This window comes from Fundulus heteroclitus, chromosome 12 (assembly GCF_011125445.2).
Source record: "Fundulus heteroclitus isolate FHET01 chromosome 12, MU-UCD_Fhet_4.1, whole genome shotgun sequence".
In the NCBI taxonomy this organism is placed as follows: Eukaryota; Metazoa; Chordata; class Actinopteri; order Cyprinodontiformes; family Fundulidae; genus Fundulus; species Fundulus heteroclitus.
In genome coordinates, this window is record NC_046372.1 from 2,410,454 (window position 1) to 2,425,020 (window position 14,567).

General features: G+C 41.4%; 1 protein-coding gene across 1 annotated transcript in view; it reads right to left on the reverse strand.

Annotated features, from left to right (window-relative positions):
* wscd2 (WSC domain containing 2) overlaps positions 1-13,920 on the reverse strand; it is a 28,917-nt gene extending 14,997 nt beyond the window's left edge. The window contains exons 1-3 of the mRNA XM_012863579.3: positions 13,113-13,920; positions 8,655-8,769; positions 4,377-4,561 (exon numbers count right to left, since the gene is read on the reverse strand). Of these exons, the coding sequence (XP_012719033.2) occupies positions 4,377-4,561; positions 8,655-8,769; positions 13,113-13,503 (691 nt within the window). The 5' untranslated portion in view covers positions 13,504-13,920. The remainder of the gene's footprint in view (positions 1-4,376; positions 4,562-8,654; positions 8,770-13,112) is intronic.
* Between the last annotated feature and the right edge of the window lie 647 nt (positions 13,921-14,567).

Consider the following 14,567-nt stretch of genomic DNA (forward strand, 5'->3'; position numbering starts at 1 on the left):
GACCTCTTCTTCCAAAAAAAGTGTAGCCTTCATCCTGCATTAAAATACAAAAGAAATGTCTTCCTAGCAGGCAACTCAGTGATTCAGAGGCCTACTTCATCAGCAGACTTTTCTCTTTTTCACCACAGAACGTCTTGTTTCCCTGTTCAGAAACCCACAACCGGCTTCGTCTCTCTAGACCAGGCGTCACCAGCATGGAGCCCACAGGCACCAAGTAGCCCTCGAAGACCACATGTGGTGCCCACGAGCCTGTTCTAAAAACAAACACAATCCATCAACAAAACTTTATTTTATTCTGATACTCTTCTTGTTAATTCCCACTTGCATTAATAAATGACAATATCTATAACAAAGAATGAACATTTTTATTATTTTACATAAATTTATGGTGAACTTTGACTCTTCTAGTTCAAACGTCAGTACCGGTAGCCCTTCGTATGACACAACACCAATGAAGTAGCTCTCAGTTTAAAAAAAAAAGTTTGGTGACCCCTGAGCTAGATTATGTGCAAAATGTTGGAGGATATGACAGCGTTGGCCCTGCAGACTCTGAAGACAGCACAACAGACAGAAATATTGTTCAGTATGGTGAGTCTGTCTCATCTCAGCAGAAGGAAGTTGCATCTTTGCTCCATCCACAGCTTTTTAAGGAGACGCCAGGTTTCACAGACCCGGTGTTACATGACATCCAACTAAAGAAGGATGCTCCGGTTTGACAGAAGAGCTGCGGGGTTCCTGAGTGGTTGGTGCCAGAGATAAAGAAAGAAATCAGATGGTATCACTGAAGTATTCAGCAGCTTATGGACCATGTTTTGAGAAATGTGTCAGACTTTTCAGCACCTACTTGGATGATGTGGTGTTTAGCCGATCCTGGGAGGAACACATGTTCTCTCTACGACACATGCTGGATCGTATCAGAGCTGCAGCTAAGACCTTATTTAACCTGATAAGCATGTTTTTGTTTTACCTGTTTGTGTACCCATTTAATGTTTGTGAATAAACAACCGATTGGTCTTCACCTCATCTCTGCCTCGAGCCTCCAGTTTAACCCAGCCGCTAAGGGCCAATAGAACAAGATTGAATGTCAAATGTTTATTTGAAAGATGAGAAACAGAAAAGCAAAGAGAAGCAAGGGGGATGTGCAAAGTTAACCTCAGCTTGAGGCAGGGGTCTTTTTTTAGATTTCAAAGAAAAAATCTCAACCAAAAAATAATGAAACAAATCCTAATTTTAGATTCTGTCTCAGTCAAATGACCCATTTCAAACACTGACAGCAGGTTAAGGTAATTCATTTTTCACTCCTAACAGTCAGTAATTTCCCTGCTACATTGCAGCATTCCAGCGGCAGGCGGCGAGTGTTTAACATGCAGAGCACGGCTGGCTTCGTAGCTAGAACAGTTCTCCCAGGAAAGAGGGAAACAACAGAGCAGCCAGCTCCCAACTGTGGCAATAACCCAGAAACAAAACAAATCTTTCTTCCTCTAAAGTAGACAGGGATGCCATATATCTATATGGCATCATCTGCTTCTCTGAAGGATAATCCCAGTTTGTTCTTGTAATTCCAAACAAATAAAATGTCAGTGAAAAAGCTTTTTTTAATGTCATTTAAAAGGCAGATGCCAGCATAGTTTAGAACCAGAAAACCTATAAAAAAAAAATCATACCGATGATATTGTGGCATTTTTAACGGCATAGCCTGAAAATCTTGAACTGATCTCAGAAAATAATTTCTTGGACAGAATTGTGTGAATGGTTATTGATGAGATACTAAAAGGATATAATCTGCACTTTTCCAGCACAAACCACCATGTGTAGGAAAACTCATGATGGTTTGGAAATAAACAGCTAAACTAAAAAATTTCTCACCGTTGGGAACTCTTTGTGCTCCTGGATTATGAAACCACTACAGTCTTTGATTTAGGGAAAGAAACAACCCAAAACTTAGGGATGAGTCCACAACATAAATTTGTGCCACAACTGCGATTGATACTTCAGGGAGGGAGTTAACAGCCAGACCATGGAGGCAACTGCATGTGTTTTGAATGAGAATAGATACAGTATAAGGTAAGAGAATGCTCTACTTTAGAGCGATTTTTACTCTGGTGGAGTTAGTACAAAACAGATGCAAAAGTCCACCGATCATGTTAAATGCTCACTCCAATTATCTTTCTCTATGCTTTTCACAATAATTAGCTGCAGCTGTGGTTTTCCTAACATCTGAAACAAATGGGACACATTATAAAGGAGAGAAGGTTTGACTGCAGATTTAATCTGACGATTTTGATTTCCATTTCATCGAGATGTGTAACTTTTTAAAGGGCAAATGTTTTTGCAAAGGGTTTCGTCCTTGGTTTGGTCTTGGACTTGGGCCCCGTTCTCACTCAAGCGAAGGTGGCGCAATTCTGTTTTTTGTGGGTCAAGGTTACCACGCTCAGATCTGACCCAAATCTGATCTTTTCAGGTCACATTTGAGCCACTTCCATATGTGTTCCTGAATTCAATTTGCATCTGATCTTTTTGAACGTGACTGCGATGGGAACAACCAGGGCAGATTTGATGTGATTTTTATGTGACCTTCCATCGACATTTGCCATAACTTTGCACCAGCGGCGGCTGGAAGGGATAGCACGTAGCATTAGCAAGACAGACAGTAGCTGCCTGCCACAGACCTGCTCAGTGGAAGGGCAGCCAGATGTTAGACATCATTAATAAATGCAGTGAAACATCTACTCAAGCCAAATTGGACGGCTCCAATAGGAACTCTTTGGATGAACGGACGTAGCGCACAGCCGTGGAAAATTCAAGTAGAATCGTGCACATGGAGGACTTTGCGATGCCGAAGAGGTTTTCACTCGCTGCAATCCATTGTATCGCCTTTCAACAGGTTTAGCATGTCATAATCTGCCTCCGTTGCAAAGTTATTCACCAGACTGCTAAGAGTGTCCTGCTTTAGGAGTCAAGAGAAGAGGCGTTGACATATCTTATTAAAAGCTGCCCTCGACATCCTAAAGTCATGAATGAACTCTGTCTCTGTAAGGTTGTTAACATCCCTGCCCCATGATTCCTGGCTGCGTCCCTGCATTCAAATAGACCTCTGTGCAGCCAGGGCTCCGTAAAATGTCAGAATACAGAGTCTCCTTCACTTTTTATTTGTGCATTTCACCCTCAGCACCAACGGACACAATAAATTGCTTCCCATGGGCACTTTAAAGCATAAAACCTATTTGTTCCCCGTTTGCTAGGCCAAAGCGTATTGGGTCCAGCAAACGTTATTGTTCTTTACTGACTTGTGGGTCAGTTTGGAGCTGTAAGCAGTTCACACTGGAGTCAGAAATAGGATTTCAAATGACCTAACAAAACAAAAACAAAAAAATCAGAGGAAAATAGGAATTGAGAATTGAGAGCTGTCGTAGGAATGTAGCCTCTCTTCCCTCAGTCTTGGTCTCATCTTAGTCTCGGCTTAGGTTATCTTGAGCAAAACACTAATTTACCAGCACTACAGTGTTGCAGCTGTCAAAATGTTATTCCAAGGACACGATCTGTCATGGCACTAAAACTCTGAGTCTGCTATAAAAGGTGTTAGTTGTGAAAAAAAAACTGAAAACAGACTTTTGGAACATACATGGTCTAAATATTTCATGGAGGAAACCATTTTCAAGACATCAGTATGTAGACAGTCCCTCAACTACATGCCACGTGACCAATAAATCTGGTAACAACTTAAACAGACATTCCAGAAAACTCTGAAGAGCGCACATTTCCAGCTAAAATTCACCGGCTCTGCATCGTGTGGAGGTTGAGGACTTAACTCTGTCTTCCTATCTTTGTGCGGTACAGCCAGAAAAACATTCATACATTTAATCTCAAAACTGTTTTTCCATCTGATGTTGTCATTTTCTCATCCTTGGCACGCAGGGGCGCAGGAGGCAGCGATGACATTTTCAAAGTAAGAATTTTATGGCTTGCTTTTAAATGCAGCCAAGGGTTCCACATCAAGTTGCGTTAAAACAAAAGGATGTTGCAGCAGTGACCTCAAGAAAAACAATCTTGAGTCTAGCATGTCAAAAACCAAGACTTTAAAAAAAAAAAAAAGGGGTCTGGAAACCAAGATGGAAGAGTTGTTTTAAATCCCTCTATAGGGTGACGGTTTGCTAGATCTCCAACCCATTGCACTCAGGCAACTTTACCTTCCTTCCTCACTGGATAAATCTTCACTTTCAGAACTTACAGAAATGTTGGAGATTTTTCCCATCACTTTTTTCCCCCTTTTGTCTAAATCCTCACATTTTTCTTCATTTCAATTTCAGGAATAAAACAATGAAGATGACTCATGAGCTGCAACACAGAACATCAGTCGGGTTTACTGTGGGACTCACAGCGGCGCGCAGACTCCTGGCTCAGCTCCAGCCTGTAGATGGAGAGCCTGTTGGCTCCTCCGCATATGTTGCTCCTCTCTCCTTTGCACTCCATATTGCACTCGCTCTCCGAAGCGTTGGGCGCCTGGATCTTGTGCCCGCAGAAGCACTCTGCTCCGAACTCCAGACCCGCATACATGTAGCCTCTGGAGGACGGACATGGAAGGAAGCAAACAAAGAGGTTCAAGTGTTTGTTCTGAGCCTTCATCATGTTTCTTAAATCCCTCCCGGGCCAATATACTGTATCCTTCTGAATCGCAACGTGAGCTGTAATCGATGAAAAACAAACACATGGTGCACCAGGGATGCTGAGACAAAAAAAAAAATGGCAATACATTAACTAAAATATGAGCCGCGCTGCATCTGCTGGAGGCCTCTAGGACACAGGCAATTATAGGTGTGTGGTACACACAGAAAGTGAATCACACAAGGTCGGGCTGTCTCTTTCCTTTATGAAGGTTTGACTCCCTGAAGACCTCTCAGATGCAATTAGACGTTTAACATAGCTCAGACACAGGATGAATCCCCTGAGCTGTCATTCATGCCCAAACCTCTGCGCGCTGCTACGTGCCGCCCCTCATTTGTTTGTCTGTTTTTATTAACCCGCTCCTCTGGGAGACAGACAAGCGGCAAGAGGCACGAACCGAGAGAGCGAGGGGAGCCGGAAAACAAGCATCTTTCTTTGCTCCTGCTCTCCGCAAGTCAGCGATGGGTGTAATTTAATGCATTTGATAGAGCCGTCGCCGGCGCTCCGCGGGGAGGAGGAAAAGAGGCGAGAGGAGGTTGCCGTGGTTAGCAGAGGCAGACAGGAAGCGAGGGAGAAACAGGAAATGAATGGAGCAGGTGAGCGGAGGGATAAATAAGCCAGCACAGATTTTTGTTTTTTCATAAAATATGCCAGGAGTGGAATAACCTATAGGAAATTCACCAATCTGACTTCTCCTGACTAATACAGGTTCTTCGGGCTTTCTCTGATACTCTTGCCTGACGATTTCTCACACATTCAAAACAAAAAAAAAAAGTGCTGCAGCATTTTCTCAAAGATTAAAAAGGTCAAGGTAACTTTATTTGTACCCGAGGGAAGATTTGGTTGCAGGTAGAAAGAGTGGGCTGCATACACACATTACACACAGACAACATTGACAGAAGACAATGACATAACAACAACAGCGAGTTCTCCAGGCGTAGAGATATAGATAAATATAACATAATATTACTATCAAAATGCTGTTGATAAAATACAGGGTAAAAACCACCATATCAGTAGAAAAAAAAAAAGCTGGGTCAATAAATAATTAAATAAATAGATTAGGAAGGCTGTGCATAATTTAAAAAGATTAGTGTGTAGTCTACAAATAGCCTAAGTGTTGTTCAGGGTCTTAATAGCTGAAGGAACAAAGCTACCTCTGTACCTTTTGGTTTAACCTGCAGACATTTTAAACCTACGGCCTGATGGGAGGGGCTGGAATTCACCATGAAGAGGGTGGGCTCCGTCTTCTAGGATGGACCCCATTGTAGTTGTCTGGTGTTAAAGGGTTTCTAGGCTCAGCTGTAGCTCTCTAAGTAACCTACTGGCTCACCTCACAATCTGATTCAGTGAGTTTTTTTTTTTTGGGGGGGGGTAGGTTGCTGAACCAGGACACCAGGCTAAAGGCAATTACAGATTCAGTGAAGCATCTGTAAAACATAGTGAGCATCTTTCTGTCCACATGGAAGGAGGTTACTTTAGACAATGTAGGCGCTGTCGATGATGGTGCAAAGGTATTTGTAGTCGTCTACACACGCCACTATCTGGGGAGTTTCCTAAAGTCTGCGTACATATTTGTTTTGGAAAAGTTCATCTGTAGGAAGGACCGCTCACAGCAATCTACAAAATCCTGGACGACAGGGCCGTGGCCTGTCTCATTACCTTGTAGCATGCTGACTATGACAAAATCATCTGCATACTTTAAAATGAATCTGACGTCCCTGCTGCTACTACATGTTGGTGTAAAGAGCTGAACAGAGGAGGGGACAGAACGCAGCCCTGAGGGGAGCCCGAGGAGGAAGAGATCTGGTCAGACAGTAAGTACTCCACTGACTCGCACTCTTTGTGTCCTATTAGTTTAAAAATCTAAAACCCAGCCCAGAAGATTTTTGCTCAAATCAAATTGCTCTAATAGTATTTCAGTTAAAATGTGGGGTTGAATTGTGTTAAAAGCAGAGGAGAAATCTACAAATAAAAGCTGAATATGTGTTTCCTTACCTTCCAAATGTTTACAAAGCATGTTTATCGTAGTGACCGTGGCATCCACAACACCTCTCAAACTGGAATTGGTCAATATTAGACTGTGTCTTCTAGGGGTGGGTGATATGTACTTTAAATTTGTTTCACAGTATATTGTGGTTTTGTTGTGATAACGATAAAAGTGATGATAAAAGACTATTTACAGCTTCTTGCAGTCTTTTTCAGGTAACTGTGTGGCTGTGACTGCATGCCAATTATAGCCCAATAAGCACAAATACTGTCCTTAAAAAACATTTGAAAATGTAATATTAAAACAAAATTCAAAATATGTTTCATCAGGACACTGGTCACATTAAGAAGAGAGATGTATTATTATTATTATTATTATTATTATTATTATTATTATTATTATTATTATTATTATTATTATTATTATTATTATTATTATTATTATTATTATTACACAACTGCACACAGTAACTGCTTTTAATTATATTTTTGAATTTACTGATATTTTTTTGATGCACTCAATAAAACAACAGTGGATAAAATAGCAAAAATAACAATCCAAAGCAGTTTTGGGGGTTTTCAGACACCACTAGTTGGAATTGATCATTGTCAAGATAAATCCAAATTCTTACCATGACAAGAAATTTTTCACGATAACCATAAAACGATGTAATAAAGGCCCAGCCCTAGTCTCTTCTTCACAATTTAATTTCTCACTAGTTTTTCAAAGATTTTCTTGACAAGAGATGCCAGGGCAATAAGCCTGAAGTCATTATGTACGTTGTCGTGGGTGCTGGAACAACTACTGCATCCTTCCAACATTTTGTGGCATGCTGGGTTTGTAATGACTTATCGAAAATATAATGAGTAATTGTGCACAATTCCTTATAATAATACTTAAAGGAGTCTACCACAGATATTATGAGGACCGCAGCTTTTATTTGCATTTATGGAAGATAATGCCTTTTCCACATTGCCCTCGTCTTTTGCAAAGTGATTCTGATCGACTAGATTATGACTGAGATCCTGTATTTCTGTACTGAAGTACTAAACCTTTGAATCCAACCAAATATTAAGAAATTATAACATTTTCCCCATTTCTGCATCAAATTGTTTTTCCCTTAATTTGATGTGATTATCATTGAGCTCAAAAAAGTGCATCAAAGTACAGGCTGGTACATTTATAGGCTAAAGATCGCAGTTCTTGATGCTTTTAATATTTAAGTAAATAAAACAGATATTTTTTTTATATTTTTGACCTGCTAATCACTGATAATGACAGAATGAGAAAAAATGGACAGTCCTGGTCTCTGGCTCCGATTAACTGCTGAATCTCCATGATTTATGTATTTATTTGGAAATTACCTTTATCTAATGAGATTCAACATCCCGATTTGTAATTTCATAGTTTTGTTATTTATGATTTGTCTAATCGTTGATGTTTCATCAAGCACTTTGGTGTAACTTTTGTTTCTGTAAAGTACCACAAATATAAAGCTGACAAGTCTTTCTACGTTATCATTTTATACTCATGTGCGTCTTTGCTGTGATATCTTGGGAAATTCTGACAGTCTGACAACAGCATCTTCTTTTCTGCTAAACAGATCTAGTGCGCCCCATTTTAAAAATGCTGATAGTATGATAACAGGTTCTTGTCTTAAATTACAGGTATTGCTCTACCTGAATACAAAGTGGGATTTTATAAGGGTACAGAGAACATTACACCACGAGTACCATGAAAGATTTATTACTGTTCTGTAATAAGCTTAGTTCTACTATTTCTACAAATGCGTACACATATTTAACCATTAAAACACATAAAACATATGTCTTAAGTAATAGAATTCAAAAAGTGAAACTCACATCAATTTATTACACACGTTTATATATTGATATATAATTCATAAAGTACTCCACTTAATCTCTCTGCTAGGACTTAATATTAGAAAAAGACAAACAGGAAAAGCGAAGGATGAGGATTGTGTTGTTTGCTTCAGTCTTACCTTTCAGCACAGTTGTCCTGGCAACGAAACACAGTCATTTTTTTGTAGTCAAAAAAAGAAACTCCTCTCAGCGCTCTTTTCTGAGTGTCATCAACGTAGCAGCCAATATACTTCGCTGGAAAAGAATCAAATAGAAGCGACATTAAGAAAAAGACAAGAACGTGCAGAGAAAATGCAGCTCTTCTACGCGAATCTTGGACAGATACGCTTTAGAGACAGAAAAGCACATGGAATTATTTATTTTTTATTTAAGTTTTTTTATTTTTTTACGAAAGCATCAAAAATGAGAAACAACATCTGCAACGCTGTGTCTTCTTCACAAGGCCACATGGTGTAGCAAAGACACACAAGAGCAGTGCAAACTGGGCAAGTGGCTTCATTTATTTATAAGGACACACATCTCCTTCTAGTGGTGTGAAGCTGTAGTCGCCGTCGTTTGGCTGCATTTTTCAGACGTCTGCGAGGGGGGCTGGGCCTCTGCCAACCTCTGCAGAGTGAAACGCTGACCCCTCAGCGGCTTCTTGCCTTTAATAAAAGCAATCTTCTCCAGTTTACCCGGGCTGCAGCAGCTTCACCGAGGAAGCGCTGACCATCTGCGCCATTACCTCTCTGAGCTCCTGTTAATGTCCAGATGAGGGAAAAGCCCTGCATTAGTTTAATTGTTGTGGCATTTAAGCAGGCTGCGGCGAGCTGCTGCAGCCTGTAATCCGCCCGCACTACTATTGTTGAGCTGAAAAATAATCTGTGACGAAATGCTGATTAAATGCTTCGCATGTTTCTGGACTCAGAGCAACATGAACACAAAGGGATGATACTTTAGATGCACCTGATTGTACCCTGCTCAGTGTTTTAGCCCCATCGATTTCCAGGGAATCTCCTCTCCCCCTCGAATGGGAAGTAGGCGGCATTCTGCTCTTTTTGCAGCACGCAGCACAAAAAAAAAAAAATGCTGCGGCCAGCACCTTGGATCGTGCTGTTTCCTAAAATCTGCTCCGCAGACCCCGAGAGAAGGAAAGTGTTTGTAATAAGCAGAGGAACATCATCACTTCCCAGATAAAGGAGTGTGATACAGACGTTTCAGGAAGCAAGCGTGATGAGAGCTGCTGGATGCATTAGGGAAAACAAATGCTTTGGAGCTATTAATTACTCCATCATCACATTCAGCTGCTGTCCCAAACGGTTAGCAATAGAGAAAAGAGGAATGGAGGGAGGGGCGAGCCAGACAGAGAGCCTCGTTTCATCTGATAACCCAAAGCTTCAGTATACATTAGAAACAGGTTGGTGTTGTCGTCCTTGAGCCGGCAGCGGTATCGCTCGGCTCTGTTGCAGTTAGGAAAAAATATTCTTTGATTTTCTACTCTGCGTGTCACAGCGGGGCAGGTTACTGTGACTCGGAGGGTTTCTAGATGAATAGAAAATATTTGCTTGTGTTTCTGGCTTGACCTCCATCACGCTCCCAGATGTTGGAGGCTTTTCCCAGGAGATCAGACTCAGCAGTCCTGGCTTGCATGTTCCCTTTGAACCCTTACACACAAAAAAAATAATTGACATAGTGCAGCTATGCATAGTGCAACTCTATTAGAGATTCAGGTGTTATATAGAGTAATACTTGATTTGAGTGTTAGAAGAAAAGCAAAATAGGATATTTATCTGCCAGTCTAGCTGTAACCAACCTAGATGGTTGGCAAACATGTATAGTTTTTTACTGAGAGGATAAAAATCTCCACTTTAGTAAGCCCAGATTTTATTTCAAGGCAGCTGTGTCCTTCATTTAAAGATCCACTTTACAACAATTTCCTCAAATTCTTAAATAATTTAGTATTCAAGTTGGATTTGTGATATTATGACAGTTCAAACTAAACAGATTTAAAATCATGATGATTGCAATATTAAATCTGCTTTTACTGATAATAAATTTGACATGACCTGTGTTGCCGATGAATTTCTAATTATGTGGGGAGATTTGAGCACAACACATGGAGGAAAGCCTTACAGTATTAAAATGTAGAGTAAAAATATCAGCTTCCCAGTGTGTAGTATTTAAATACAAATGTACAAAATGTAAAGTACAACCTACTTGCTTCTATTTAAAATTGCTTATCCTACAATAATCTAGCATTCTCATTATTACGGTTATAATAATGTTATCTATAACACTTATTCATTGGTATTTTGCATTTTGATACATAGACGTCAGTAAAAATATCTAATAAACAGTTTCACAGAGTAACAATGGGAGTGTAAAGTTGCTGTTAGATGGTCAATTAGTCAGGTTATCTGCTCCAGTGGGTAGCCTTCAGTGAGCTGCTTTACACACTTCCTGCTCATTACTTGCTAGCTGCAGTTTTAAACCAAAGTTGACTTAGGAAGAGTAATGGGTTGCTCTCTGTTAGTTTCAACAGCATGACTGTCCGGAAACATTTCCAAAGCTGTCTTCCTTATAAGCAAGGAAAAAGTGTCAGAGCTTTGTTTCAGCCAGCTGACTGGCAGTGCACAGCAGCAATGGAGGGCCAGCCCTGCAAACCCAATGCTTGGCACAGCCATAGAAGTCTGGCCCGTTCTCTGGCATCTCAAGAACAGGATTTGAAAACTGTGTGGTTGCAAAACCATACAGTGCCTTGCAAAAGTATTCACCACTTCAGTATTTTTCATGTTTTGTTACCTCACAACATGGAATTGAAACGGCTTGTTTGTCAGTTTGCACCATTTAATTCATAGAACATGCCTACACCTTTAAAGATGTATTATTTTTTTCGTGTAAAGCAAACAACAAAAAGGACAAAAATAACAAAAAACTCCAAAGTACATAACTGTTCACATCCCTCAAAGTCAGTATTTTGCAGAGCCACCTTTTGCTGCTGGAAGTCACTTTGGACACGTCTCTGGGAGCTCGCCACATGTTGCCGCTGGGAGTTTGGTCTTGGTTTTGCTTGTGAACAGACATCTCCAAATCTAACCACAGATTCTCCATTGGATTGAGGTCCGGACTTTAACTAGGCCATTCCAACATATTTACATGTTTCCCCTAAACCACAGTACAAGCCAAAGCTGTATGCTTTGGGTCGTTGTCCTGCTGGAAGGTGAACCTCCGATCCAGTCACAAAACACAGGCAGACTGACATGCTTGGCCCAAGAACATACCTATATCCATCTTTCCTTCCACTTGGAACAGTTCCCCCCACATCATGATGCTGCCACCGCCATGTTTCACTGTGTACTGTTGTTCTTGGGGTGATGGGAAGTGCCGTGTTTGTATTATTTTCTTTGGTGGCTGAGAAGTTAAATTTTAGTTTCATCGCATGCCTTTTGGCAGACTTGAAGCGTACCTTCTTATTTTTAACATGTAATGTTTTTTTTTCTTCTAACCACTCTTTCATGAGGCCCAGCTCTATGGAGCATACGGCTTCTTGTGGTCCTATGGACAGATCCTCCAGTCTCTGCTGTGGAGCTCTGCAGCTCCTTCAGGGTTACCTTTGGTCTCTGTGATTCCTCTCTGATTAATGAATACTTTTGTAAGGAACTGTAAATGTTCACATACTTCCAGTTAAAATAACTAGTAATAAATCATATATTTTAAAATTTAAGTAGAGAAGGAAGAATAGGCAGCATATAATTATAAAACACTAACTGGACTTAGTTTGGGTAAAACTACCTCTGAGTAGGGATGAAAAAAACTGAGGAAATTGTCTGACAAACTATTTTTACCTAAAAAAGCTCATCAGTTCTGAAAAGGAAGCCAGTCCTCAAAGCAAAACCTTTCTTGTTACACATTACGCCACATGTTTAAACCAGGAGCTTACACGTAAACCCGCGGCGTGGCTGCCGTCTTCAGTAATTGCAGGTAAAATGGGAATTCTTGGAGCGGCATGCTCTCTATAGGCTTTGTCATATTAGTGTTTCTCTGAACATGTGCCGGGCAGTACAAAGAAAAGCTCCAGCTGAGGACAGAGACTAAGATCCTTGAAGGATTTACAAAGAAAAAAAATAAATAACACAGAGGACTTATCTGTTATCTCACCACACTCCTCAGATCTTTCCCAAGACCAAATACAGCTTTCAGCTCTGAGCTGTACTGATGCTGGAGAGATTTTCTTTGTGCATCGGTTTTATAATAGGATAAACTGGGACACTGTGTGTGTGTGTGTGTGTGTGCGTGTGTGTGTGCACGTGCGTGTGTGTGTGTGCCTATTCACCCTTTTAATATGAAAAGGTTTTGCTGTATATCCTTACAACTCTTCCATTGGGTATTGTTCTTCCTTGTTTTTCTTGCACGCTGACCAGTCTAACTTTGGACGCTGCAGATGTTTTTGCACCTGCTTTGAAGCTCATAAGTCCCACTTTCGACTATTCCCCATATCAGGGAATTCACTGCTCCCTGATGTTATTGTGGATTTAAATTAAATGAATTTATCACTGAGGTAATAATAAGACACTACCATACAGACTTTTTTTCCTCACCTCTTCCGTCGTCTATGTCTTTGGCATTGCGTCCTTTGAGAGCTCGATTCCAGCTGCTGGTATAGTCTCCCCCTCTTCCCACGGTGTCGTGGCCCCCCTGTCCGCTCTTCCTCATCCAGCGAGGTCCGAATCTCCGGCCGGACCTGCGCGTCTCCTTGAACACCCTGTTCATGATGCCAAGCCCCCGAGTGTCTGATGACGAAGCCCGGCCCCCCGCCTCTGAAGCTACCACAGGGTCCCGGCCCCCCCGGGCACCGGGGCCGCTGTCCCCGACGAAGCCGGAGTGCAGCAACACAAGGCTCCCTGCAGTCAGGTAGAGCAAGATGAGGGAGAAGAAGCGGATGGGTTTCCTGCAGAAGTAGCGCTGTATCCTCAGGAGAGGCTTGGCCATGCTGGCTCCCTCTGCCTTTCAGACACGCTCTCACAGTGAAGAAAACTCATAAAGCAGAGGGATCAATACCACCTCTCGCTCTGCTCCCGCCACACAGACCCTCTGGGCATAAAGGGGGGGGGGGAAAAAAGTGTGCCAAAGTATCTTAATCTCATATGAAGGTCATCCATGCAACCGCATGACTCCTCGCTCATGTATGAGACTTCAGCCTCATGAGGGAGATGCTCTGCATGGGTGCACCGCGCCTCTCTGCAGAATGCGTCCACGTGAGAGCCTGAGTCCGTTCCCACCGGCAGCCTGGCCCCTCACAGCCGGCTTTACGGGGCCATGGCAATGAAAGGTGAGTGGCTCACACTGAAAGATGATCTCTCAACGCCGCTTTCACTCCAGCTATCAGCCTCACCGAGATGCCACACCGGCACTTTCTCCCACGCTGCGTGGAAGGAAGGACGGCGGCTTTATTTACCAGCCGAGCTGAGATTCTTCGGCTTTGTGAGGCCGGCAATTTACCAAGATGGTTCGGACAGAGGAGGGTATGACTCACCCTCTGCCGTGGAGATGCGCACACACACCTAGAGAAACGAGAAAATGGAAAAATAAGATGAGCAGTTTGAAGAACACGACAGAAAAGAAACAGACTTCATAATTTAAGAGCTTTAAATAACCAAAGTATTAATCAAAAGCAGATATGCACCAATCAGGACTTTCCTGGCCGATAAATGACCAGAGATCTAAGAACAATATAGTAATGTACAAAGGACAGAACCCAAAAATAATGTAATAAATTAACAACAGAATATGGCAAGAGCTTTTAGAATATGGCAAGAAAATTAAATATTGAAAACAAAGAAGAAAAGCAAAACCTAAAAAGCTGGAAATTCCGACATAAAGTGCATCATAGCATACTCAAAGTAGAGTGAATTCTTAGTTTTGATGTATTTACAGAATCATTCTTTTTTATTTGCAATGACGGAAGGGTACATGATGAACCATAAAATATATAGTATTTACCATGCCGTGGCTATAATTAATCAATTAATCAACAAATACATTTTTTAGAAGAA